The sequence below is a fragment of the Homarus americanus genome, unplaced genomic scaffold (genome assembly GCF_018991925.1).
Source record: "Homarus americanus isolate GMGI-L3 unplaced genomic scaffold, GMGI_Hamer_2.0 scaffold31037, whole genome shotgun sequence".
In the NCBI taxonomy this organism is placed as follows: domain Eukaryota; kingdom Metazoa; phylum Arthropoda; class Malacostraca; order Decapoda; family Nephropidae; genus Homarus; species Homarus americanus.
Window position 1 is genome coordinate 17,439,108 of NW_024722227.1, and position 25,822 is coordinate 17,464,929.

Sequence of the window (25,822 nt, forward strand, 5' to 3'; positions counted from 1 at the left end):
TAAATATTGCATTGTTAGTGGAGCAAGCTAACACCTCTATCTTTATTCCCAGTAATGTTTTATGTAGAAATGTATATTGGAGGCAGGAGGGTCTAACCATTTTCCTGTCTATATTATTTTCCAGTTTTGATATGTTTTGTGTTGTTCAGTCATTTTTCCAAATATTTACAGCCGTATAGTATATCTACATTGATTGCTAAGATATTTGCCTCTGTAGCTGTTCATTATTGATGTACTATATTTTTATGTTATAATCTGAGCTGGCTCGTACTGTTTGTAACTCTTACTCCACGTTTTACTGGTTATGTTAATGATGGTGTAGTCCATAATTGATTTGACAAGGGCAATATAAATCTTTCTTTTGTTATTAATGCTAAGGTTCTTAAAGCGTTTTATTTTTGATAATCTTATTCTTGCCTGTCGTTCTTTATCTTTTAAGTATGTTATATATCCTCTTTTGTTAGTTTTAATCCAAGCATCCACCTTCAGTGTCGTATGGGTATAGTTCCTGGTCGACTATTACTGGACTTGTTTTTTAATCTTGGCTATTGGTATTATCTTGAATTTGTTCTTATTTGTCCTGATTTTCCATTTTTTCTCAAAATCATTTATGTTTTTTATCGCTCTTACCGTGTAGAGTGCCATAAATTGAGTTGATTTTCCTGGGTATGATACTATTTGAGTAATATCATCAGCAAACATTACATATTCACTAAAGGGGGTAGGTTGAGGTGTGTCTGAAGTATAAATTGTATATAGTGTTGGAGAAAGGCATCCTCCTTGAGGTACTCCACTCTCAAGATTAAACATAGTTCCTAAAAAGTTTCCAATTTGAATTTGTGCTCTCCTATCATCTAAATAGTTACACAATATTCTTAGCATGTATTCGTTAAGTCCCAGTTTTAATATTTTATATTTCAAGCCTAAATGCCCAACTTTATCAAAAGCCTTAGAAACATCCCTTAAAATTATATTGATCTGGTTACCCTTGCTTTTTTCTATTGCAATTATTTCCGTTATTATAGCTATTGCAGTTAGGGTATTTCTATTGGGCATAAATCCATGTTGTCTGTTGTTAGTTTTCCCATGTTGTGTTAAAAGGCTATAAGTCTTGAATTTAATATTTTTTCCAATAGTTTCCCGGTAATTTCTAATAAAGATATTGGCCTGTAGTTTAATATTTCCTTATTGTCCTTACCCTCTTTAGGAATAAATATCATTTTAGCATATTTTAGTTTGTCTGGAAAGTAACCAGTTATTAAGCATGCGTTATAAATGTTTAATAAGTGTATTTAAAATGTTTTCAGGTAGATTCATGATCATATTTCGTGTAATACCTGTGAGCCCAGGGCTTTTTCCTTAAATTTCCTCAGACAGTGCATCATTTCTCCCATGGTTATTATTTGATTATTAGGTAATAAGTTATAGTCTATATATTGCCTTGGGGTGATTCTATGTATTTGTCTTCCCATTTCTTCTTCTATCCTTTCTTCGTGTTCACTATCAAAATCTTCATTTTCTCATCTGATATTTTAAAAACTTTTACCCATTCCCTTTTGAATGCTGACTCTTGTTCATTTTCCTCGTGCAATTTTGTTCCATTTTGGTCTTTAATGTATGGTGTTTTTGCTTGTTGTGCCCCCTCATCTTGTTTATGGAAGTCCAAAATGTTTTTGTGTCTTTAGTCATGTCAGCCGCCATTATAATATCATTCCATTTTTTATTGTTTGCTTCTTACATGCGTCTCTTAATTTTATCTGTAGTGCTATCTGTGTCGTATATAGTGTTACGAACCCTCCACCCAGCACTACGAAGCACGCCATCTATTGTCCTGATCTACTACCCAGCACCACGAGCAACGCCATCTAGGGACGAGACACGAGTATGACTCGTCTTAGTTACCTCCGAGGTTTCCTTCTCCTATCCTGGTTGTTGCGTCACCTCCAATTCGAGGAGAGAGCACTTGGCTCTGGGAAGTGACCACAGGATCATCTATCCTCTAAACCTACGTACGTGCAGTGACTACTACCGTCTTCTACAATACTCAGCCTTACTCGTCAGCCATCTCAGCTCCTCACTTAAGTACTAGTATCTCTTGTATTAATTTCCCCACGTCCACTTGCTTCGAGATTGTTTTATGTTTATTAATATGTATATACTGTTAATGTTTAGGTTAAGTTTGGTTAAGGGTAATTTATAAGCTGAATATTTTGTTAAAGGGATTTATGGTACTCTATATACAACGAAAACTCGCATCCTTTGTCTACCCTTTTATAGTCCGATTGTCTTTGTTTTTTATTGTTGTTACCTGTTGGGATCTGGGTAGACGTATAACTATATTCTAAATCCCCAACTCGTAACAAATGGCGACCGTGACAGGACACGACCTTAAGTACCATATTCCTTCCTCCCTTGTTACTCAGTGTTAATTATTCTCCCAGTCACTTCTGTTCACAATTGCTTTACGGTGGTTTAAAGTTTCCTTCATATGTGTTTGCATATATTGGTATTATCGTACAGTAAGAGTGACAGACGTAGGATATTAGGTTCCAAGTGTCATAAGGCTTACCTGTTATTACACGTGGCAGTTGTGTAGTAAGTCTTATCGAGTGTAGGGAAGAATCCGGATCTGTTTAATGCCGTACCCTCACTCCAGAGTAGGCTGTTCCATAGTCACTAGTTTACGGTGAAGTGATATCTTGGGACGCCCCGCTCTACCAGGACCCCATAATTATAAAGCCTCAATTATTGTTCTTCTCATTATCTCATTCAGGGTCAATCATACCATTTATCAGGGTTGTTAATCCGGATCTTTATATTAATGCCGTAATACGCCTACCTCTCTTATCCTTATCTAAGGATCTTCTCAGAAGAACAATAATCATAAGTGTAATTTCCCTAGGTATAACTTGGTTAGTTTCGGGACTTTCTGGTTATCCACTGCCGTGATATTTTCTAGGGTTATCCACTTATCTTATCTTTTGACCATTAGTTAATTTATCCTATTTTTCTTAACAATGGCCACCTCAGGTTTTGATCTCCAGGATTTTATTGAAAATCCTTCCGTAGCTAAATTACGTGTTAATATCCTGAAGAAAGAATGGAAAGAAATAGCCAACTATTACAATATCCCATTTTCACAGCAACTGACTAAGGAAATGTTAAAAATCATGTGATTGAAGTGCTGGTTCAACATGAAGTTTTAAAAGAATCCGCTGTTGACAGATTAACGCCCATGTCCAAGAAACTTCAACCACTATCCACCACCCCTCCTCACTCAGAAGTTGTTTCAGGTCTGGCTAGCCCTCAACAAGAAACACAACGAATAGACGCCTTAGAACTGGAACGAGCTAGGTTCGAGTTCCAAATCAAAATGAAAGAACTCGAGTAGAAAAACCAAGTTGAACAGGCTGTTGGCAAGTCACATGAGAAGGTCGAACAAGCCAAGTTGAAGCATGAGAACGATGGAACGCTGTTGGAGCAGGAGGTTAGACTGAAAGAACTACAGGTAAGAAGGAAGAAGTCACCTTAACATCGAGCTTAGATCAAGAAGCGGCATTAAGAGAGAAACTAGCTGCTTAACCCCACATTGTTTCTTTCCTTGTTCCAGGTTTGATGAATCCGATATGACGCATTATCATGACTTTTGAGAAAATAGCTGAAGAGAGTGCCAGAGCAGACCAGTGGTGTCAGTGTTAGTCTTTAAATTATATGGTAAGGCTCGAGAGTTATGAACTGTTTAGACCAGATTGATGACTATGATAACGCAAAAAAGAATATCCACCTCTTATACAATCGCCAGATGGATACTCGCAGAAGTTTCAGTAACCAACTAAACCATTTTCCCACCCTATGAAAGTTTTAAGAAAGCTTTAGGTTTTTAAAATGTTGTTATAGAGACACCACATTTGTGATTTGTTAAATTTGTAGTCCTGGGAAGAGCAAGATACCATTTCACATCTTGAACCATGTGAAGAGGAGGTACTTAGGGCTGCTGAGCTGGCTGATGCACGCTTTGTTGGTGAGACACTGGGCAGTAGAGAACGTGGTTCTCCTGACATATAGGTCTCTGATGATAACTGAACGTGAGTAGGTCGAAAGGTCCCACACCTCTTCTGATGCAACCAAGCTTACTGTTTACTGTAAAAACCAGGCCATATGATCCAGAATTAAAACACCCAAAGTGTCGAATTGCTGGGAAAGTAGTTCCCTGATCCCAAGTCCAACAGCAACTCACCGTGAAAGGCCCCATCAGGATCTTCATCCACCTATGAGGAAAATTCCAATCATAGAGGTCTCAGTTCTCTATTCGTATACTACGATACGGGCGCAGCACAATCTATCCTCCTGTTTAACGTCATTCCGATATATTCTACTGCATTTACTAAGAGAGGCCCTAACTCAGATCTTCATCCCATTCTTCCATCTTAAACAGTAACCTCCAACGTCCCTTGATTAATGGGAGTGCAATACATAAGGAGACCAATGCCCAAAAGTGTATCAACTTATTATTGCAATGACTTCGCAGATCTAGTGGTTCTACATAAAGACAGTCGACTCTCCTACCTGTCAACCCAATTGACTGACCCTAGAAGTTATTCATCTTTTCCCATCTTGTTGTCACCCAGTCACAGAAAAGTAATATCTTCGTCTAAAAACCACTTATTTTCTCCTACCCACAGAAGATCTTACAACAAGACACTAGTAATGATACTGTTAAGCCCAACAATCTGATCCAATCTTGACCAAACTTCATCACTGGTAAAGATTTAACACCCTCCAAGCTTTTATTATCATAAAGCCAGATGAACACAGGGCCCCTGAGCAGCCCATCTGCATTCAGAAATACATCATGGTAATTCCCACCTTCAGCAGACCAGATCAATGGTTCTTGCCCATGATGGTATTTCAGGACATTTGGGAACCTGAAAACATATAAAAAGCCTCCAACAATTATTATTGCCTGACTAGAAGGATAGACAAAACACCAAAATCTTAATATATTTGTCAAATGTAGAAAACCAAATGAGAAGCCAGCAGTCTATTAGCCCATCCCAGTACACCATTTGAAAGATTGTTGTGATTGTGGGCCCAAACAAAGACTAAGAAGGAAATCTCCTGCTAACAACAGTTATGATACTAGTACGTTATCTGATTTAAAAGCATCACTAAAAACGTAATCAAACATTTGCATCAATTTCCGGCATTCCTAAAGAGATCCAACCGATCAAGGGCACCAATTTTACGGCAACAAAACAGGTGATGAAGATAAATATGGACCATCAATAAAATATCATAGAACAAAGTAAAAAAAGGAATGATTTGAGCATTTTGCCATCAGAATGTCCCAGGAGTCATTAAGGCTTCCGAGTTAATATATAAAGGAAGAAAGACAAATATAGACCCTAAAATAGTAGGAGCAGTGGTCTAACTATTGTCAACAACAGTTTCTAATACTGACACTTTAAGGGACAAATTAACTGAAGTCCGAACAATGCTCAGTCAAACTAAAAAGTCCAAGAAATGGTAAGTCCCAACCCAAATTACAGACATTTCAGGTGACAGTTATTTCTACCCCCAGCAGTCCTTTATATAGTTAATATATTGCCATTCCTCAACTATAGTCCATCAAGAAAGATTCACAACTTGTTCATTAATTCTAGAAATCTTACCATTCCAGGCATCAGAGGAAGACATACCCATAACCAGCAGGCTAATGGCCGGAGCAGATAGATGACATGGACTATTGAGAATTAGACTACCTAAAGAAACCCCATTAACAGTCATATACTAACAACTTGATGATTGTTCTGAATCCATCCTCAAGCAAAGATTCACAAGTTATTATCAACATTTCTAAAGTCAATACAGACTCCCAGGTTTTGCAATATAATACTTAAACATGATATATTAATCTGATGATACAACCCATTAGCAATCAGTCATCGACTAAATCCACAAAAAAAAAAAAGATTATGAAAAGAGGTAGATTTTTGTTAAATAACTTAGCTGAGCCTAGTACCTCTGGCTTCACCTTGCCTTCTCCAAAACCCGATGGCACTGTTTCTGTACCGATTATCGTGAACCAGTCACTGTCTCAACCTACCCTAACCTTGATTGAAGATATATGACAGCAGCTAAATTTATCAGCACGGTGGACTAGAGATAGAAAGGATATCAAGGGATCACAGGATAGGCAAAATAATCTACATTTATAACTCCATTTCGTCTTTTTTCATTTGTTATGCGTTTGGCTTTTCTAATGTTCACATTCCAGAGGGCCAACAATCCAATCAGAACCCAGGACGTGCCCATCGATGACCTGGTTTAAGATACTGTTTGTAATGACTGCAAGAGACTGATTCACCATAAACCATAATTTGGTGTGACTTACCTGGGACATAACATTGGTATTCGCAGGAGACCCAAGGACGTAAACGAGCTATCTTGTCCTCCCCCACCTAAGGACGAGGAAGGAACCTGCGCCTTGGATCAATGAACCCAGTAGTGTAAGCTCCAGCATGGTTGACCACAGACTCACCAGTTCTATGTCCTTAACATCTGAACCAGACTTCCCACCGCCTTCTCGTTTCAGCGCCTGACTACACCCCGCCCTTCCATCTAAATCGACGTAGTGGTACGGAAGGTTCACAACCGAATCTCACCCTGTATTGCTGAAAACATCAGACCAACCACTGACCATAGAGAAGGAGGTCTTGGCTCTGGTAGCAATTGTAGTTTAATACCCAGTCCTTGCCACAAACCTTAGTTCACTGACTATAACCCACTCACGTTCATCCAAACCAACAAGACCCAACCAGGCTAATCCTCCGCAGCCCTCACCCAGCCCTATAACCTGATTGCAGACGACTTATCCCGAGCTCCAGTGGAACAGGAGCTACTTCAGACGCACCAGATCACCAGCCTGCGGAGGTTTTGAGGTAGAGAAACCTTCCACCCATAGCACTACGAAGCACGCCATCTATTGTCCTGATTCCACCCACCCACCACCACTGGTTAAACGCCATCTAGGGGACGCATACACAGTACATGACCGACGTTACCACCTGAGGTTTCTCCCATCTGGTTGCTGCGTCACCCCAATTGAGGAGAGAGCACTCCAGTAGACCACAGATCATTCATCTCTAAACCTACGTACGGTGCAGTGATCACCTACCGTCTTTACAATACTCAGCTTACTTCCGTCAGCCATCTCAGCTCACTTATACTAGTATCTCTTGTAAATTTCCCCAACCACTTGTTGAGATTGTTTTATGTTTATTAATATGTATATACTGTTAATGTTAGTTAGTTTGGTTAAGGGTAATTTATAAGGATTTATGTAATATTATATACAACGAAAACTCGCATCCTTTCTACCATTCTTTATAGTCCGATTGTCTTTTTTTTATTATTGTTACCTGTTGATCTGCAGACGATAACTATAATTTAAACCCCAACTCAAAATAATAGCCATCTTTACTGTGTCTTTCCATACACCTGTTTATTTCATTGTAATAGGTCTGATTGACTTAACTTCTTCTGGTAGTCTGTTGTTGGGTAATGTTCTAAAGTGTGAAGTAGGAGGTGTTTGGTTATAGATGTTTTTATTGCTGAGTAGTCTTCATTCATTTCTGAGTCTATATCTTCTGTTGTTTTCCCTTGTAGGTTAACTGAGTGGTGATTACTTAAGTCATCGTCTTTAGTTGTCCCAGTCTGTTTTACCTATTTTCAGCCTTTTTATTGGTATCTGTATATTTGTTGACAGTGTTAGTATATCTGGCAGATGGTCACTGCCTGATTATATGGTACTGAAAAATGTTGTTTGTTGAAATTATTAATGTCGATTGTATTGTGATTTCTCCAGGTTGTTAGGACCCAGATGATTGATTTTCCCAAATTTATTAATTGATTAATATGCCTCCTACGATATATTTGTATTGTCAAAAACTCATGTCTACGCGTTAAAGTCTAAGATACATCGGATGACTATTGTTAGCCAATTTTAATAGGTCTTCAGAAGTAGTAATAATTACGTCTCTTGAGTTAATATTTTATTATTCTATCCTGAAGTCATCAATTAGTTTAATTTTTTAACCGCTATCGCATTCACTATTTTTTCCGATTTATTTTGGTTTCATAATAGTTAAAGAGTTAATGTTGTTGTTTCAGTCTCACCGTGACTGTTTATTAGTATAATGTCAGGTCAATTTCATGATATATATTATATAATCATCTCCAGTTTCATGTTTTTTCCCCATAGGAGTTGGTAACTTTATTCCAAAAAATTTACCCTAAAATACAGTACAGTATAATCTGCATTTACGCGGTCAATTGAACCCGTGGAGGTCTGCGCAAAACGAGAAACGAGTAAATGAAATAACAGAACATATGGGATTAATTGAAATAGAGACTGGGCTGACCCCCAAACTCCACTTTTTCCGACACAATACCTACGTTGTAGTAAAAATAACATCTTAATTTTATGATGGTATGCACACACACTTAATAATTAAGAGAAATATCAATAATATTAGGTTTTTTAACACTTACGTTAGTAGAAAAGCTGGGTCGGCACACGTGGATGGCGGCTGGTTCCGAGGCAGAGGGCAGATCAGTTGCCCTCCGGTGAATCACTTTCACTTTCACTACTCGCAGAGGTTTGCAGGGCCTCCCAGACAAACCCCTCAAAGTCCATATCCTCACTCTCACTATCACTGACTTGGGCTGGCTGTGGTTGTGGTGGGTTGCGGGCGAGGAAGTCCTCAATACTACATTGACGACTAGCATTGATGTTGTCGAGATAGATCTGGATATACATCTCCATAACTTTCGACAGAAGGTTATTAGACACTTCATACCGATGCTTGTCTGGGTCGTTGTCAAGGATGAGCTTAATTTTCTCCCCCAACTCGATGATTTCCTTCACATTATCATGGCTTGGTCCAGGTAATTCAAGGTTTTTCTCGGGTGGTGGGGGTCCCGCGGAAGCCATTGTGAGGGGAATAGCGGGCACAAGAGAGAACTGTATACGCGGACTGAATACAGTGAGACAGGCCCGGCTAGGTCAGCGACTTCTACCCTCTGGTGGCAGGGCACGTCATGTTACATTAGACCAATCACAGCTAACGGCGGAGGGAATGGGTGGGTGGTAAGGATGCGTGGCCCAATCACAGTCCGATACGTCATATGACATTAGCGATAACGCAAGAGCGGCCTAATGCCCACCACTCACCTCACAGCTTCCCGCGTATGGTCAAGAATGGACTGCTGAGTAAAAAATGGCGCGGCGGTTTGGACCTCTCCAGCCGCTCGCAGCGTAAATGACCAAATTTACTGCGTAATTAAAACATTTCATTCTGGCAAGGCACTGCGTAAATGACCAAACGCGTAAACAAAAACCGGGTAAATCCAGACTCTACTGTATGCTTATGTAAGTTGTACCAGTACTATATATACATTGATTTATTTTTTTAACCTAAGCTTCAGTTGTTTGTAATTTTCAATATGTCTGGTACCGGTTTGGTCCTGAGTTTGCCGTACTAGTGAGGTTCAACCTGTAGTTGCTAATAAATAATAATCACTGTTGTACCATTATTCATTCCAATAAGACATCAATAGTGGAGTTTTTCAAATTTCAAATGTAAATTCCTACATGGCTTCTAAATTATTGAAGAACACTAACCTTTTGTCTCCTTAAGGAGTGGACAAATGCCCAGGTATTATGAGCTGATGGTCTGACTAATAACCTGCCAACACCTGTGATTCTCTTTGTTGCTAAAAATTTACTTCATGAGGACAATGACAACTGTACTTGTATTCTCAAATACATTGCTTAACCTTATTATTGCTAAAATATGTTTTCTTCAACATTTGCATGCAACAGGACAAAAATCTTAAGAGTGCCATTTTAAGGACATGTTCCAAAAACAGATGCATTATTCTCAAGCATATATTAGACAACAAGATTCTGTATGTGAGTGTGAAAAAAAAAATTAGTTGCAGACATGAACTTTTGCAAAGCTAACTATATAAGACAATGCTTCCTTACTATTAATGGTTCAAAATGATTCCTAGGTTTTAGTAAGATATATTCTCATACCACTAAGGAATAATACAGACAAACATTAAGAGCAAAACCACAGGAATGCCAGAACATTCTGCAACCGTAACAATAATGAGAAAAACTTGAATGTCAAGAAAATGGCACCAACACTCCACACATTCACGAAACAGCTCATGATTGGCTGACACCTTAGCCAATCACACAAGATCTTCTAAAACTCATTGTTGTTAGCTATTGCTTCAGCCAATCACACAAGACTTTGCAACCCACCAAGTCCCTTATCAGACTATTTTGATTTTTTTTTCTAAGACCTTCAGGGAGTCTTTAAGAGTTTACATTAGTTTGGCTGTATGGACTGTTGGGTTGATGAGCCATGTCGTGAGGTGTACAGCAGGCGATGATGCACATGGTGGGTGGCTGTGCATGTGGCAAAATGAGTGTGAGAAGAAGGGACCTTGATATTTTCCGATTTCCCTTTCAAACTAAATACTGTATTATCACTTTTTTTCCACAAAGAATCATATTTTCTTTGACGCTATGCACTAATAATTATCTTCAACTGAAATAAGTGACTTACCTTATACTGTACAGTACATTCATTGATCAACTTAGCCAAAGTGATCATTCATCTCAAATTAGACTAGCTGACTCCCTTCCTCTCAACACCCAGGCCAAATCCACCACCATCACCCACCACAACAACAACCATCACCACCACCACAACTTGCTTGCCGGGATTTACCTGAGAAGGAGTATCCCATGAAGCCTATACCTGACGACCCCCGGCGAGAGAGGAAGTCCTCGGCACTGGAGGACATGCGGGTGTCCTGGATCTTCACATTGGGCACTGGGGAGAAGGGCGAGAGAGACATGTTGTCTGAGCTCAGTTGGTGGCGCAGCAAACGCTTCTCTCCCGGGCTGCTCGCTAGACTCAGGTTGTCCAGCTTCAACTTGTTCCGCTGTTGTCTGTGGGCAGTGAGGGCTGTTAATGAGGATTGGAGGCAAGGTTGTTGAGGGCTGGTCAGCAGGGAAGGCTGGTTGTTGAGAGATGGTGGTTAAGGAGGGCTGGTTGTTGAGAGATGGTGGTTAAGGAGGGCTGGTTGTTGAGAGATGGTGGTTAAGGAGGGCTGGTTGTTGAGAGATGGTGGTTAAGGAGGGCTGGTTGTTGAGAGATGGTGGTTAAGGAGGGCTGGTTGTTGAGAGATGGTGGTTGAGGAGGGCTGGTTGTTGAGAGATGGTGGTTGAGGAGGGCTGGTTGTTGAGAGATGGTGGTTAAGGAGGGCTGGTTGTTGAGAGATGGTGGTTAAGGAGGGCTGGTTGTTGAGAAATGGCGTTTAAGGAGGGCTGGTTGTTGAGAGATGGTGGTTAAGGAGGGCTGGTTGTTGAGAGATGGTGGTTAAGGAGGGCTGGTTGCTGAGAGATGGTGGTTAAGGAGGGCTGGTTGTTGAGAGATGTGGTTAAGGAGGGCTGGTTGTTGAGAAATGGTGGTTAAGGAGGGCTGGTTGTTGAGAGATGGTGGTTAGGAGGGGGTTGAGTTGTTGAGAGATGGTGGTTAAGGAGGGCTGGTTGTTGAGAGATGGTGGTTAAGGAGGGCTGGTTGTTGAGAGATGGTGGTTAAGGAGGGCTGGTTGTTGAGAGATGGTGGTTAAGGAGGGCTGGTTGTTGAGAGATGGTAGGTACATCAGGTTGAGTTATTTATCCAAGACTAGCTAGAAGGACTGTCACATGACCTCCACCAACATTACACAAAAAATGAGAAATTCTCCTAAACAAGAGGACTGGATATATATACAGCATACCTGTATATCCTCAGGCGATGTAGCTGAGAAATATATATATATATATATATATATATATATATATATATATATATATATATATATATATATATATATATATATATATATATATATATATATATATATATATATATATATATATATATATATCTATATCTATATATATCTATATCTCTATCTATATATCTATATATCTATCTATTATATATCTACTATCTATATCTATATATATCTATCTATATATATCTATCTATCTATATCTATATATATCTATATATCTATATATATCTATATCTATATATATCTATATCTATATATATCTATATATATATATATATATATATCTATATATATCTATATCTATATATATCTATATATATCTATATATATATCTATATATATATATATATATATATATATATATATATATATATATATATATATATATATATATATATATATATATATATATATATATATATATATATATATATTTCATGTAGATCCACAATGAAAGCGTAGATAAGATATATCTTGATAAAATCACAGTTGGAAATATTGCTCAGTTACATCGCCTGAGGATATGGAAAAAAAATACCTTCAGATTATTTTCAGGAGGAAGGTCTTACCTCTAGCCAAAAGCTTAAAGCTTACATTATAACAGTTGGAGAACTCATTACCTTGAATCTTTTAAATCTTTATATTATTAAACATTTACCAAGTATTTTAATTTTTAATATTTAATCTTCCCCTCTCCTAATTTTACTCTCTATGTATATTTTATGTTTAACTCTCCTTTGGTCAGGTGATGACTGTGCATACTCCTCTCCACAATTACCAGGTCATCATCATTGGTCATAATATTACCAGGTCATCATCACTGGTCATAATATTACCAGGTCCTTCACCATCAGGTATAATTCCAATACATTCAAGGTATGGTACTCACTTCCAGGTATGGTAAGCCCTCCAGTTATTCAGCACCAAGTCATCAAGTACTTACCACCTAGTCTCTGGGTACTCACCACCAGGTATGGCCTCCAAATACTCACTTGTCGATGTGGTCGAGCATCTCATGTATGGTCTGGAGGAGGAAGCTAAACTGGAGGAGGTTGAGTGAGGGACTAATGGTGAGGGGCAGGAGTGAGGGCAAGATGCGGGTGGCCAGCAGGTTGACACTCAGACCAAACTTTTTCACCCCTAGCATCAGCCGGTAGATGTCTGCAAAATGGAGGTGGTATTAGTGTCTGCAATATGTAGACTCAAACATAGATAGTTGGAAATAATATGGAAGGCAAAGAATATGCTGGAACCCAACTATTTTCTACTAAGCATTGGAACAAACACCCAAGCCACTGGACCTCTGCATAACAAACGAGGAGGGTATGGTGGCCAAGCTGGAACACCTAGCCCCCGTTGACACCAGTCACCATGTAACGTTGTCCTTCAGATTTCAATGTTACTTGGTTCATGAGAAAAACCAGGTCCAGGTTAAAATATTACAAAGGAAATTACGATGGGATGAGGGAGGAGATGAGGAGTATACACTGGCCTGACTTACTAAGGAATAAGAACACAGAAGCTACACTGAATATCATAGACAGTAAAGTGAATCATTTGATCGATAAATATATACCCAAGACCAAACCCAGTGCCTCTAGGAATACAAGGAGACCACTACACATGAACCATGCGGCGGTTGACAACGTTAAGAAGAAAACCCAGAAATTCAAGAAGTGGGTCAGGTCAAACGATGAGCAGGACAGGAGGATGCATGCCAGATCCAAGAACCAAGCAAAGTCAGACTGTAGAAAGGCTGAAAAGGATTCCAGAGGCTGGTTGCAAGCGAGGTCAAGTCAAACCCAAAGGCATTTTACCGCTATGCAAAGTCTAAATTAAAATCGAGAGTAGGAGTATCATATCTGAGGCTTGAAGATGGTAGTTACGCAAATTCTGACTAGGACAAAGCTGAGGCGTTGAGCAGTTTCTTTTCCTCGGTGTTCACAAGAAAGGATGTAAACAATCTTCCTGCGTTTAAGGACAGATTAGAGAGCCTGCAATTGCCAAGCCTATACTACAGATGGGCAAAGGGGGATCTAATTGAGGTGTATAAACATCTCAACGGGCAATACTCTGCCTATCTCCTGTCGTGGTGGTGGAACCTGTGTGTGGGAGCACCGTGTTTTTCGTCGAAAAACAGGGTCTTTCCAGGAGTACCCAGTCTGATTTCTAGGAAATCTGATTCGTGAGAGTCGTGACCAGTACAATATCTATCTGTGATCCCCCTAAGTAGATATATTTGTAAATTTACTGGTGAATCTGTGTCTACGAAGTGAGGTGTAGGCCCACCAAGCTCCCCTCAGTGCCACGGCTTGTAATCTGAGCCCTGTCCACCCCCACAGTCCACACTCCCCCACCGTCCCACCAGGCCACCCAGCTGACCACACAACTAGACTGTCACCCTACTGCCAGCTACTCAGCCCTCACTAGCTCCAATATGTCTAAGTTGGCTGCTAGTATCAAACATTCAAATTTCACGAAACAACAGCTGGCTGATGTGATAATGGAAGTCCAATGGACTCTCATACAGGACATCATACAACAAATGAATAAGGCGACCATCAGGAAGCTAGAAGAGGCTAACCGGCATCTCACTGACCAGCTAAGTGAGATTAAAAGAAGCTTGGAATTCTCGCAAGGGGAAATAAGTGACTTACAAGCAATTTTGAACGTTGAAGCTAATGAGAACCGAACACTCAAGGCCCAAGTTCAACAGCTAAGTGAGGAGAATTCCAAGCTCAAAACGGAACTAACGACAACAGCAGACCGGGTGGATTATGTGGATGACATAGGGCGGCGAAACAACCTCAGGATTCCCGGTATCCCTGAAGACATCCACGAGAACTGGGAGTCATCCTAACGCAAAATTTCACGCCTGCTGAACCCCTCTCACCGTGACAAAGTGTTTTATCAACGCAGTAAACTGAAAGGCACCACTATCTTCGTTAACGAAGATCTCTGCCCAGTAACGAATAAAGCCCGTCTACAGCAAATGGAACAGTTTAAAGAAGCCAGGAAACAAGGGAAACACGTGACGTTCAGTCATAAAACCCTTGTTGTGAGGGATCGGGCAAGTGGACACCCGTCCACTCACCCACCAGCTGTACCAAATTCCCCCAAGCCCCTCGAAAACCCCCTTCCCACTAAGGGGGAACCAGCCACTGTCACTATCACTTGAGGAGTTTCCCCCCCTGCCGGCCAACTCGAGTACTACACGTCTACCCTCTGTGGTGGAAACCAACAACCCTCAAAACCGAGTGACAGGAGCACCTCCCACTCCATCTGGGAATCGCCCTCAACAGTCTTCCTAATTATGTTGGTTGTAGCACTTGTGAGTACGTTACCTCCCCCCCCCCACTATTATAATTTTCACTGATCTTCCTTTTTCACACCTCAGTGACCCTAAGTTTTTACTGTTCCTTAAACAGTATTAATGTTCCCACAATAATGATACTAGTGTCATTCCCTTAGATGTGCTAGATCATATGTGTTACACCCCAATTACCCGTGGTGTCGACACAATACTCCCTCATATCGATCCTGATGCCTTTCTACAAAACTCACTGGGTTACACCAACCCCAACTGTAACTATTACTTTCCTGACTCTCCCGAGTTTAGTTCTAGTCTTCTACTACCTCATTCCTTCTCCTTGATTAGCCATAACATCAGTAGTATTCCCCTTCATCTAGACACCTTTTTAGATAATTGTTTATCATCTATTGCCCACAAATTTGATGTACTTGGGTTCTGTGAGACCAAACTCACTAACGATATTGACCATTTGTATAACATTCCTAAGTATAATAGACACTGCGTCAACACGTTACGACACAGTGGTGGTGTCGCCCTATATGTTGATATCAAGTATAACACTTCTGTAAGAGATGATTTAAAGGTTCAGGAGGAGTACATGGAGAGTGTTTTCATTGAATTACGTAACGACACACGAAATATCCTAGTAGGAGTAATCTACAGAAGACCCCACACTAATGTAAGGAATTTTCTTGATAAATTTTCGGAGCTTATCACTATCATAAGATCAGAGAGGAAACATTGCTACATTACAGGAGATTTCAACCTTGATCTATTAAAATCAGAAACCGACACCTCAGTATCAGACCTTCTTGCTACCTGTCATTCTAAACTCTTCTTCAACACTATAACCAAACCCACTAGATAGATCATATCTGGACTAACAACACTCCTAACAACCTAGCAAGTGGAATTATTTATAACAATATCTCAGATCACTTCCCAGTTTCTGCCATGTATAAAACAGCCACAAGACCTGAAAGGTCTATTAGAGTCTCAATACAATACAGAGACTACTGCACCGACAACACGCTCCTTTTTTAAAACAACCTAATGAATACTAACTGGGATCTTGTCTATGCCTCCGACAACCCTAACGTGAACAGCTGCAACTTCTCTTGCATCTTCAATGCTTGCTTTGGTAAATGCTTCCCGCTCAAGACTAAGTCAGTGAAAACTGTATCCATTTCCAAACCCTATATCACAAGCGAAATTATGATAATGATAAAAGAAAAACACAAACTCCAAAGGAAATTTTCAAAAAGACCCATAACTTTCGGTGATGCTTACCGAAGTATCAGAAATAGAATAACTCAAGCAGTTAGAAATGCCAGACGTAGCTATTATACAAATAAGCTCCAGTCAACATCAGGCGACAGTAAGAAAACCTGGAATGTCATAAATTCTATTCAGAACAGGAACACTCAGCCTTCGGCCCCCCACTCAGCTTTTATGATAAATGCTTCTGTTGTAACGAAACCCTCCCCCATTGCCAACCACTTCAATGATTATTTTATTAATGTTGGCAAAAATCTTGCAGAGAGCATTCCTGATCACCATGAGGAATTTAGAGCCTACCTGCAAAACAGACAGCAAAATGAGCTGTTTTTATCCTCTGCCACAGCAGATGAATTACTGGCCATCATAAAAATGTCCAAAGATGCAGCAGTAGGCGAAGACACTATACCAATGAGCATCATTAAGAAAGTAGCCCACTTATTACTACCTGTTCTCCTACACACTTGTAACTCCTCCTTCACTAGTGGTGTCTTTCCTGATAAAATGAAAATTGCTAAAGTTCACCCAGCATATAAAAAATCAGGGGACAAAGGTCTCTTCAAGAATTACAGCCCTACAGTATATCAGTCCTCCCAGCCTTGAGTAAGATACTGGAAAAGCTAACATGTAATAGACTAAATTCCTTCTGCAATGCCAATAACAACTTTACAGACTCCCAGTTTGGATTTAGATCTAGAAGGTCGACTGAGAGTGTTCTGCTATCCTTTACTAATGATATCATAAATTCCTTTGATGACAGTCAGTTCACAGTCGGTATATTCTTGGACCTCTCTAAAGCCTTCGATACTGTCGACCATACCATCCTCCTTTCAAAGCTTGAACATTACGGCGCTAGGGGCCTGTCCCACAATTGGTTAACCTCATATCTGTCCAACAGGATGCAGTATGTCTGCTATTATAATCACCAATCTGACTCCTCGTCAATCTTGTATGGCGTCCCCCAAGGTTCCATTCTCGGTCCAGTACTGTTTTTGTTGTACATAAACGACATAGACCACGCCAGCTCACTCATAAAATACAACTTATTTGCAGGCGATAGTAATCTCTATGCCAGCAACTCAGACCTTCATTCCTTGAAGAGAACTATGAACACTGAAGTCAGGACCTGGGTAATACGTAATAAACTGATCTTAAACCTTGAGAAAACCTACTACACGACCTTACACAGAAGGAAAAACTTACCCCCAGACTTGGACCCCCTGTACCTTGGTAATACAGTCCTCAAACGCGAACAAAATTACTAAATTCCTCGGAGTTATTGTTGATGAGAAACTTAACTGGAGAAACCACATAGAAGCCTTTCACAGCAAAGTCAATAAACAGTGAGGTATCATGTATCACACTCGACAGTCACTCACTCTCACAGCAATGAAAGAAATCTATTATGATCTTGTTTACCAACACCTGATACACTGTCGCACACTATGAGGGGCCTCTGGCTCTTCAAAAACACAATCTCAAGTTACTGCACAATGACCTACTTGAAAAAAAAAAACAGATCACACAAACGAAAAATTTGCTAAATTGAAAATGATAAAATTCGAAGATATTAACACCTACTGCTGTGCCCTCTTTGTTTACAAATCTATCACTCACTTGCTTGACAATAATTATTTCCAGTTCCGGAATAATCACCCCCCCCCCATGCACTCCTCTCAGTCCCAGACCTCCGCAAAATATCAAGGTGAGAAGGGTGAGAACAACTTGCCCCCACCCATCCGAGCAAAGACTATGCTCCCTTCCTTTAAATCATCTCTTAAAAAATATCTACTGTCTAAGTATTAATATTTCTTGTAACACCTACTATATTTACAGTACCTGCTTTTATTGTACCCTCAAAACCGTTTTATCGGAAATTATCATGTAAATAGATAAGTAATTACTATTGTAATAAACATAATTGCCAACTAGACATAATCCTGATAGCTCTGTCCTCTTGTTCAACCATATTGCTGTATAACCCATGTTGTACTGCTCCCCCATTATACTTATGTTTTTCAATTCCACTGTAGTATATATATATATATATATATATATATATATATATATATATATATATATATATATATATATATATATATATATATATATATATATATATATATATATATAACAAAAATAAATAAAATTAATAAATATTGGAAGTGATAACCGTATTGGTAACATTATGAGATGTTCTTATTACCACCATGCTATTGTACTATTCCAGATGATACTAAATGTTACATAAAACTTCCTTGAGATGAATGTATAGTATATATCAGGTGCCTAAAAGAGAGCTCAGGTTCTCCAACACAAGCTCAGCCATGTTAATATTTGTTATTATTATCCACTCTGTATCTGTGTTTTTCTGGCAAAATAAACTGTTTTAATTCAATTCAATTCAATTCAGTGTCCTTACCTGGAGTTGGCAAAAACCTGCCCCACAATGTGTCACAGTTCAATGTTGAAGAAGCCACAAGTCCAGAAAATTGTGAGGGCAAACTTTTTCGGGCGAGAGTTGCGAACTCTTGGAACAATCTGCCAGAGTGTTGTGACGGTACCGAGTGTGAGCTGTTTCAAGACAAGACTTGACCAACACTGGAGCAGGTTCAGGTATATTCAGGAGCCGGTGCATACCCAGTACATGCCAACAGTGCGTAACAGAGACGTGACCGATCGCACAAGCGGCTAACGAACCTATGAGTGTGAAGAGGAAAACAGCAAAAAAATAAAATAAATAAATAAAAAGTGGCTGTCTAAACATTAGTCCAACTATCATCCAATACACATCCACACACCATCCCATTACCCACCCAGCCACCATCCCATCACCCTCTAGCCACCATTCCACCACCTTTCAGCCACCAAAAACAACCATCCCATCACCCTCCAACCGCCATTCAATCACCCTGAGTCACCAACAACCACCATCCCATCACTCTCCAGCCATCAACAACCACAATCACAGAACCCTCCAGACACCAACAACCACCATCCCATCACCCTCCAGCCACCAACAACCACCATCCCATCACCCTCCAGACACCAAGAACCACCATCCCATCACCCTTCAGCCACCAACGACCACCATCCCATCACCCTCCAGCAATCAGTAACCACCATCCCATCACCCTCCAGCCACCAACAACCACCATCCCATCACCCTCCAGCCACCAACAACCATAATCCCATCATCATCCAGCCACCAACAACCACCATCCCATATCCTCCATCCACAACCACCATCCCATCAACCTCCAGACACCAACAACCACCATCCCATCACCTCCGTACCAACAACCACCATCCCATCACCCTTCCGTACCAACAACCACCATCCCATCACCCTCCAGCATCAAAACCACCATCCCATCGCCTCGCCTCAGCAACCACCATCCCATCACCCTCCACAACCACCATCCCATCACCTCCAACAACCACCATCCCATCACCCTCCAACAACCACCATCCCATCACCTTCAACAACCACCATCCCATCACCCTCCAGCAACCAACAACCACCATCCCATCACCCTCCGCCTCCAACAACCACCATCCCATCAACCTCCGCCTAAAGCAACCACCATCCCATCACCCTCCGCACCCACAACCACCATCATCGCCACTCATCATCCGCAACCACCATCCCATCAACCTCCGCCCTAAAGCAACCACCATCCCATCACCCTCAACACCCCACACGTCCCATCACCCTCCAACACCACCATCCCATCACCCTCCAGTACCAACCAACCATCCCATCATCCTCCAGCCACCAACAACCACCGTCATCACCCATCCATCCATCGGCATCCACCGTCCTCACCTCCATACCCACAACCACCATCCCATCACCCTCCGATACCAACAACCACCATCCCATCACCCCTCAGCCAACAACCACCATCCCATCATCCTCGACGCAACCACCATCCCATCACCCTCCAGCCATCAACATCCACCATCCCTTCGCCCATCATTACCAGCAACCACCATCCCATCATCCTCGGACAGCCAAAACCACCATCCCATCACCCCTCCGGCCATCAACAACCACCATCCATCACCTCCAGTACCAACAACCACCGTCCCATCACCCTCCATCCATCAACATCCACCATCCCATCACCTCCGTACCAACAACCACCATCCCATCATCCTCCAGACAGCAAAACCACCATCCCATCACCCATCAGCTATCAACAACCACCATCCATCGTCACTCCGTGCCAGCAACTACCATCCATCACCCTCCGTCCATCAACATCCACCATCCCATCGCCTCCACCATCAACAACCACCATCCCGTCGCCCTCCATCTATCAGCAACCACCGTCATTGCCCTCCGTACCAACAACCACCATCCCATCACCCCCACTCGTACCAACAACCACCATCCATCATCCTCCGTACCAACAACTACCGTCCTCACCCCTCCATCCATCAACAACCACCATCCCATCACCCTCGGCTATCAACAACCACCATCCCATTGCCCTCCGTACCAACAACCACCATCCCATCACCCCTCCGCCACCAACAACCACCATCCCATCACCCTCCAGATCATCAACAACCACCATACCATCACCCTCCAGCCACCAACAACCACCATCCCATCACCTCGGCCATCAACAACCACCATGCCATCACCCTCGTACCCAACAACCACCATCCCATCGCCATCGATATCAACAACCACCATCCCATCGCCTCCACCACCAACAACCACCATCCCATCACCTCCTGCCATTAACACCATCCATCTCCCTCCGCTATCACAACCACCATCATCTCTGCCACACCCCATCCCATCACCTCAGCTATCAACAACCACCATCCCATCACCCTTCAGCCAACAACCACCATCCCATCACCCTCCAGCCATCACAACCACCATCCCATCACCCTTCGGCCCTCACAACCACCTCCCATCACCTCCACCATCAACAACCACCATCTCTCACCCAACCACCATCCCTCACCCTCCACCATCACAACCACCATCATCCCCTCATCCACACCATCCCATCACTCCAGCCATCACCACCTCCATCCATCCCCAACAACCACCATCCCATCACCAGTCCAACCACCATCCCATCACCCTCGACCGTTAACACCATCCCATCACCCTCCGCACCAACAACCACCATCCCATCACCCTCCGCCATCAACAACCACCATCCCATCGCCTCCGCACCAACAGCCACCATCCCATCACCCTCCAGCCATCAACAACCACCGTCCCATCACCCATCAGCCAACAGCCACCATCCATCACCCTCATACAATACCACTCATCCTCAAACCACCATCCCATCACCCATCAAATCGCAACCACCATCCATCACCTCCAGCCATCAACAACCACCATCCATCACCTCCAGCCATCAACAACCACCATCCCATCACCTCCGCCATCAACAACCACCATCCCATCACCCTCCAGCCATCAACAACCACCATCCCATCACCCTCCAGCCATCAACAACCACCATCCCATCACCCTCCAGCCATCAACAACCACCATCCATCACCCTCCAGCCATCAACAACCACCATCCCATCACCCTCCAGCCATCCAACAACCACCATCCATCGCCTCCATACCAACAACCACCATCCCATCACCCTCCAGCCATCAACAACCACCATCCCATCTCTCCACAACCCCATCCCCCCCTCCAGCCACACAACCACCATCATCACCTCCGTACCAACAACCACCATCCATCACCCTCCAGCCATCAACACACCATCATCACCTCCGCCACCAACAACCACCATCCCATCACCCTCCAGCCATCAACAACCCACCATCCCTCCCATCAACCACCATCCCATCACCCTCCAGCCTCCAACCACCATCCCATCACCCTCCAGCCATCAACAACCACCATCCCATCACCCTCGGCCATCAACAACCACCATCCATCACCTCGCCATCCATCCACCATCCCATCACCTCCAGACTTCCAACAACCACCATCCCATCACCTCCAGCCATCAACAACACCATCCCATCACCCTCAGCTCCTCCCATCCCCCACCAACAACCACCATCCCATCACCCTCCGGCCATCAACAACCACCATCCCATCACCCTCAGCCATCAACAACCACCATCCATCACCCCTCAGCCATCAACAACCACCATCCCATCACCTCCAGCCTCCAACAACCACCATCCATCACCTCCGCCATCAAACCACCATCCCATCACCCTCCGCCATCAACAACCACCATCCCATCACTCTCCAGCCATCAACATCCACCATCCCATCACCTCCAGACTTCAACAACCACCATCCCATCACCTCCAGCCATCAACAACCACCATCCCATCACCCTCCAGCCATTAACACACCTTCCATCACCCTCCAGCCACCAACAACCACCATCCCATCACCCTCCAGCCATCAACAACCACCATCCCATCACCCTCCAGCCACCAACAACCACCATCCATCACACTCAGCCATCAACAACCACCATCCCATCCTCCTACCAGCAAACCATCCCATCACCTCCGCACCAACAACCACCATCCCATCACCCTCCAGCCATCAACAACCACCATCCCATCACCCTCCAGCCATCAACAACCACCATCCCATCACCCTCCAGCCATCAACAACCACCATCATCCCTCCAGCCACAACCACCGTCATCACCCTCGGCCATCAACAACCACCATCCATCACCCTCCAGCCACCAACAACCCCATCCCCTCAACCACAACCACCATCCCATCACCTCCGGCCATCAACCACCTCATCCCCTCCAGCCCCAACAACCACCATCCCATCACCCCCAGCCATCAACAACCACCATCCCATCCCCCTCCGTACCAACAACCACCATCCATCACCCTCGGCCACCAACAACCACCATCCCATCACCCTCCAGCCATCAACACACCATCCCATCACCCTCCAGCCACCAACAACCACCATCCCATCACCCTCGTACCAACAACCACCATCCCATCCCTCCAGCCATCAACAACCACCATCCCATCACCCTCCAGCCATCAACAACCACCATCCCATCACCTCCAGCCACCAACAACCACCATCCCATCACCCACTCGATCAACAACCACCATCATCACCTCGCCATCAAACCACCATCATCACCCTCCAGCCTCCAACAACCACCATCCCATCACCCTCCAGCCATCAACAACCATCCCATCACCTCCAGCCATCAACAACCACCATCCCATCACCTTCAGCCATCAACAACCACCATCCCATCACCTCCGCCATTAACACCTTCCCATCACCTCGGCCATCAACAACCACCATCCCATCACCCTCCAGCCTTCAACAACCACCATCATCACCTCCAGCCATAACAACCACCATCCCATCACCTCCAGCCATCAACAACCACCATCCCATCACCCCAGACTTCAACAACCACCATCCCATCACCTCCAGCCATCAACAACCACCATCCCATCACCCTCCAGCCATCAACATCACCACATCCCATCACCCTCCAGCCTTCAACAACCACCTCCATCCTTCCCACAACCACCATCATCACCTCCAGCCATCAACAACCACCATACCATCACCTCCATACCCAACAACCACCATCCCATCACCCTCCAGCCATCAACAACCACCATCCATCACCTCCAGACCAACAACCACCATCCCATACCCTCTAGCCATTAACACCATCCCATCATTCGCCCAACAACCACCATCCCATCAACCTCCGCACCAACAACACCATCCCATCACCCTCCAGCTATCACACCATCCCATTCCTCCACCCAACAACCACCATCCCATCACCCTCCAGCCACCAACAACCACCATCCCATCACCCTCCAGCCATCAACAACCACCATCCCATCACCCTCCAGCCTCCAACAACCACCATCCCATCACCTCCAGCCATCAACAACCACCATCCATCCTCCATTCCCACAACCCATCCCATCACCTCCAGCCATCAACAACCACCATCCCATCACCTCCAGCCATCAACAACCACCATCCCATCACCCTCCAGCCATCAACATCCACCATCCCATCACCCTCCAACTTCAACAACCACCATCCCATCACCTCCAGCCATCAACAACCCCATCCCATCACCTCCACCCTCCCTCATACCAACAACCACCATCCCATCATCCAGCCTCCAACAACCACCATCCCTCACCCTCCAGCCATCAACAACCACCATCCCATCAGCCTCCAGCAACCCCATCCCATCACCCTCCAGCATCAACAACCACCATCCCATCACCCTCCAGCCATCAACAACCACCATCCCATCACCTCCAGCCTCCAACAACCACCATCCCATCACCTCCAGCCATCAACAACCACCATCATCACCTCCAACCACCATCCCATCACACTCCAGCCATCAACAACCACCATCCCCTCCACAGCCACCAACAACCACCATCATCACCTCCAGACCAACAACCACCATCCCATCACCTCCAGCCAACAACCACCATCCCATCACCCTCCAGCAACCACCTTCCATCACCTCCAGCCATCAACAACCACCATCCCATCACCCCTCAGCCATCAACAACCACCATCCCATCACCCTCCAGCCATCAACATCCACCATCCCATCACCTCCAGACTTCAACAACCACCATCATCTTCCAACAACCACCATCCCATCACCTCCAGCCATAACAACCACCATCCCATCACCTCCATCAACAACCACCATCCCATCACTCTCCTGCCATCAACATCCACCATCCCATCATCCTCCAGCCACCAACAACCACCATCCCATCATCCTCCAGCCACCAACAACCACCATCCCATCACCCTCCAGCCAACAACACAATCCATCACCTCCAACAACCACCATCCCATCACCTCCAGCCATCAACAACCACCATCCCATCATCCAGCCATCAACAACCACCATCCCATCACTCTCCAGCCATCAACATCCACCATCCCATTCCCTCCAGACTCCAACCACCATCCCATCACCTCCAGCCATCAACAACCACCATCCCATCACTCCTGCCATCAACAACCACCATCCCATCACCCTCCAGACATCAACAACCACCTCCTCATCTCCACACCAACAACCACCATCCCATCACCCTCAGCCATCCATAACCACCATCCCATCACTCTCCTGCTATCAACAACCACCATCCCATCACCCTCCAGACATCAACAACCACCATCCCATCATCTGGTGTTAGTGGCAGACGTTTATGTTTGTTCTGTGGTGTTAGCGAATGTTTATGTTTGTTCTGAGGTGTTGGTGGCGAATGTTTATGTTTGTT

General features: G+C 43.6%; 1 protein-coding gene across 1 annotated transcript in view; it reads right to left on the minus strand.

Annotated features, from left to right (window-relative positions):
* Positions 1 to 25,822, minus strand: part of LOC121862401 (SCY1-like protein 2) — a 225,703-nt gene that overhangs the window by 70,588 nt on the left and 129,293 nt on the right. The window contains exons 4-5 of the mRNA XM_042360665.1: positions 12,918 to 13,086; positions 10,809 to 11,032 (exon numbers count right to left, since the gene is read on the minus strand). Coding sequence (XP_042216599.1) covers positions 10,809 to 11,032; positions 12,918 to 13,086 — 393 coding nt within the window. The remainder of the gene's footprint in view (positions 1 to 10,808; positions 11,033 to 12,917; positions 13,087 to 25,822) is intronic.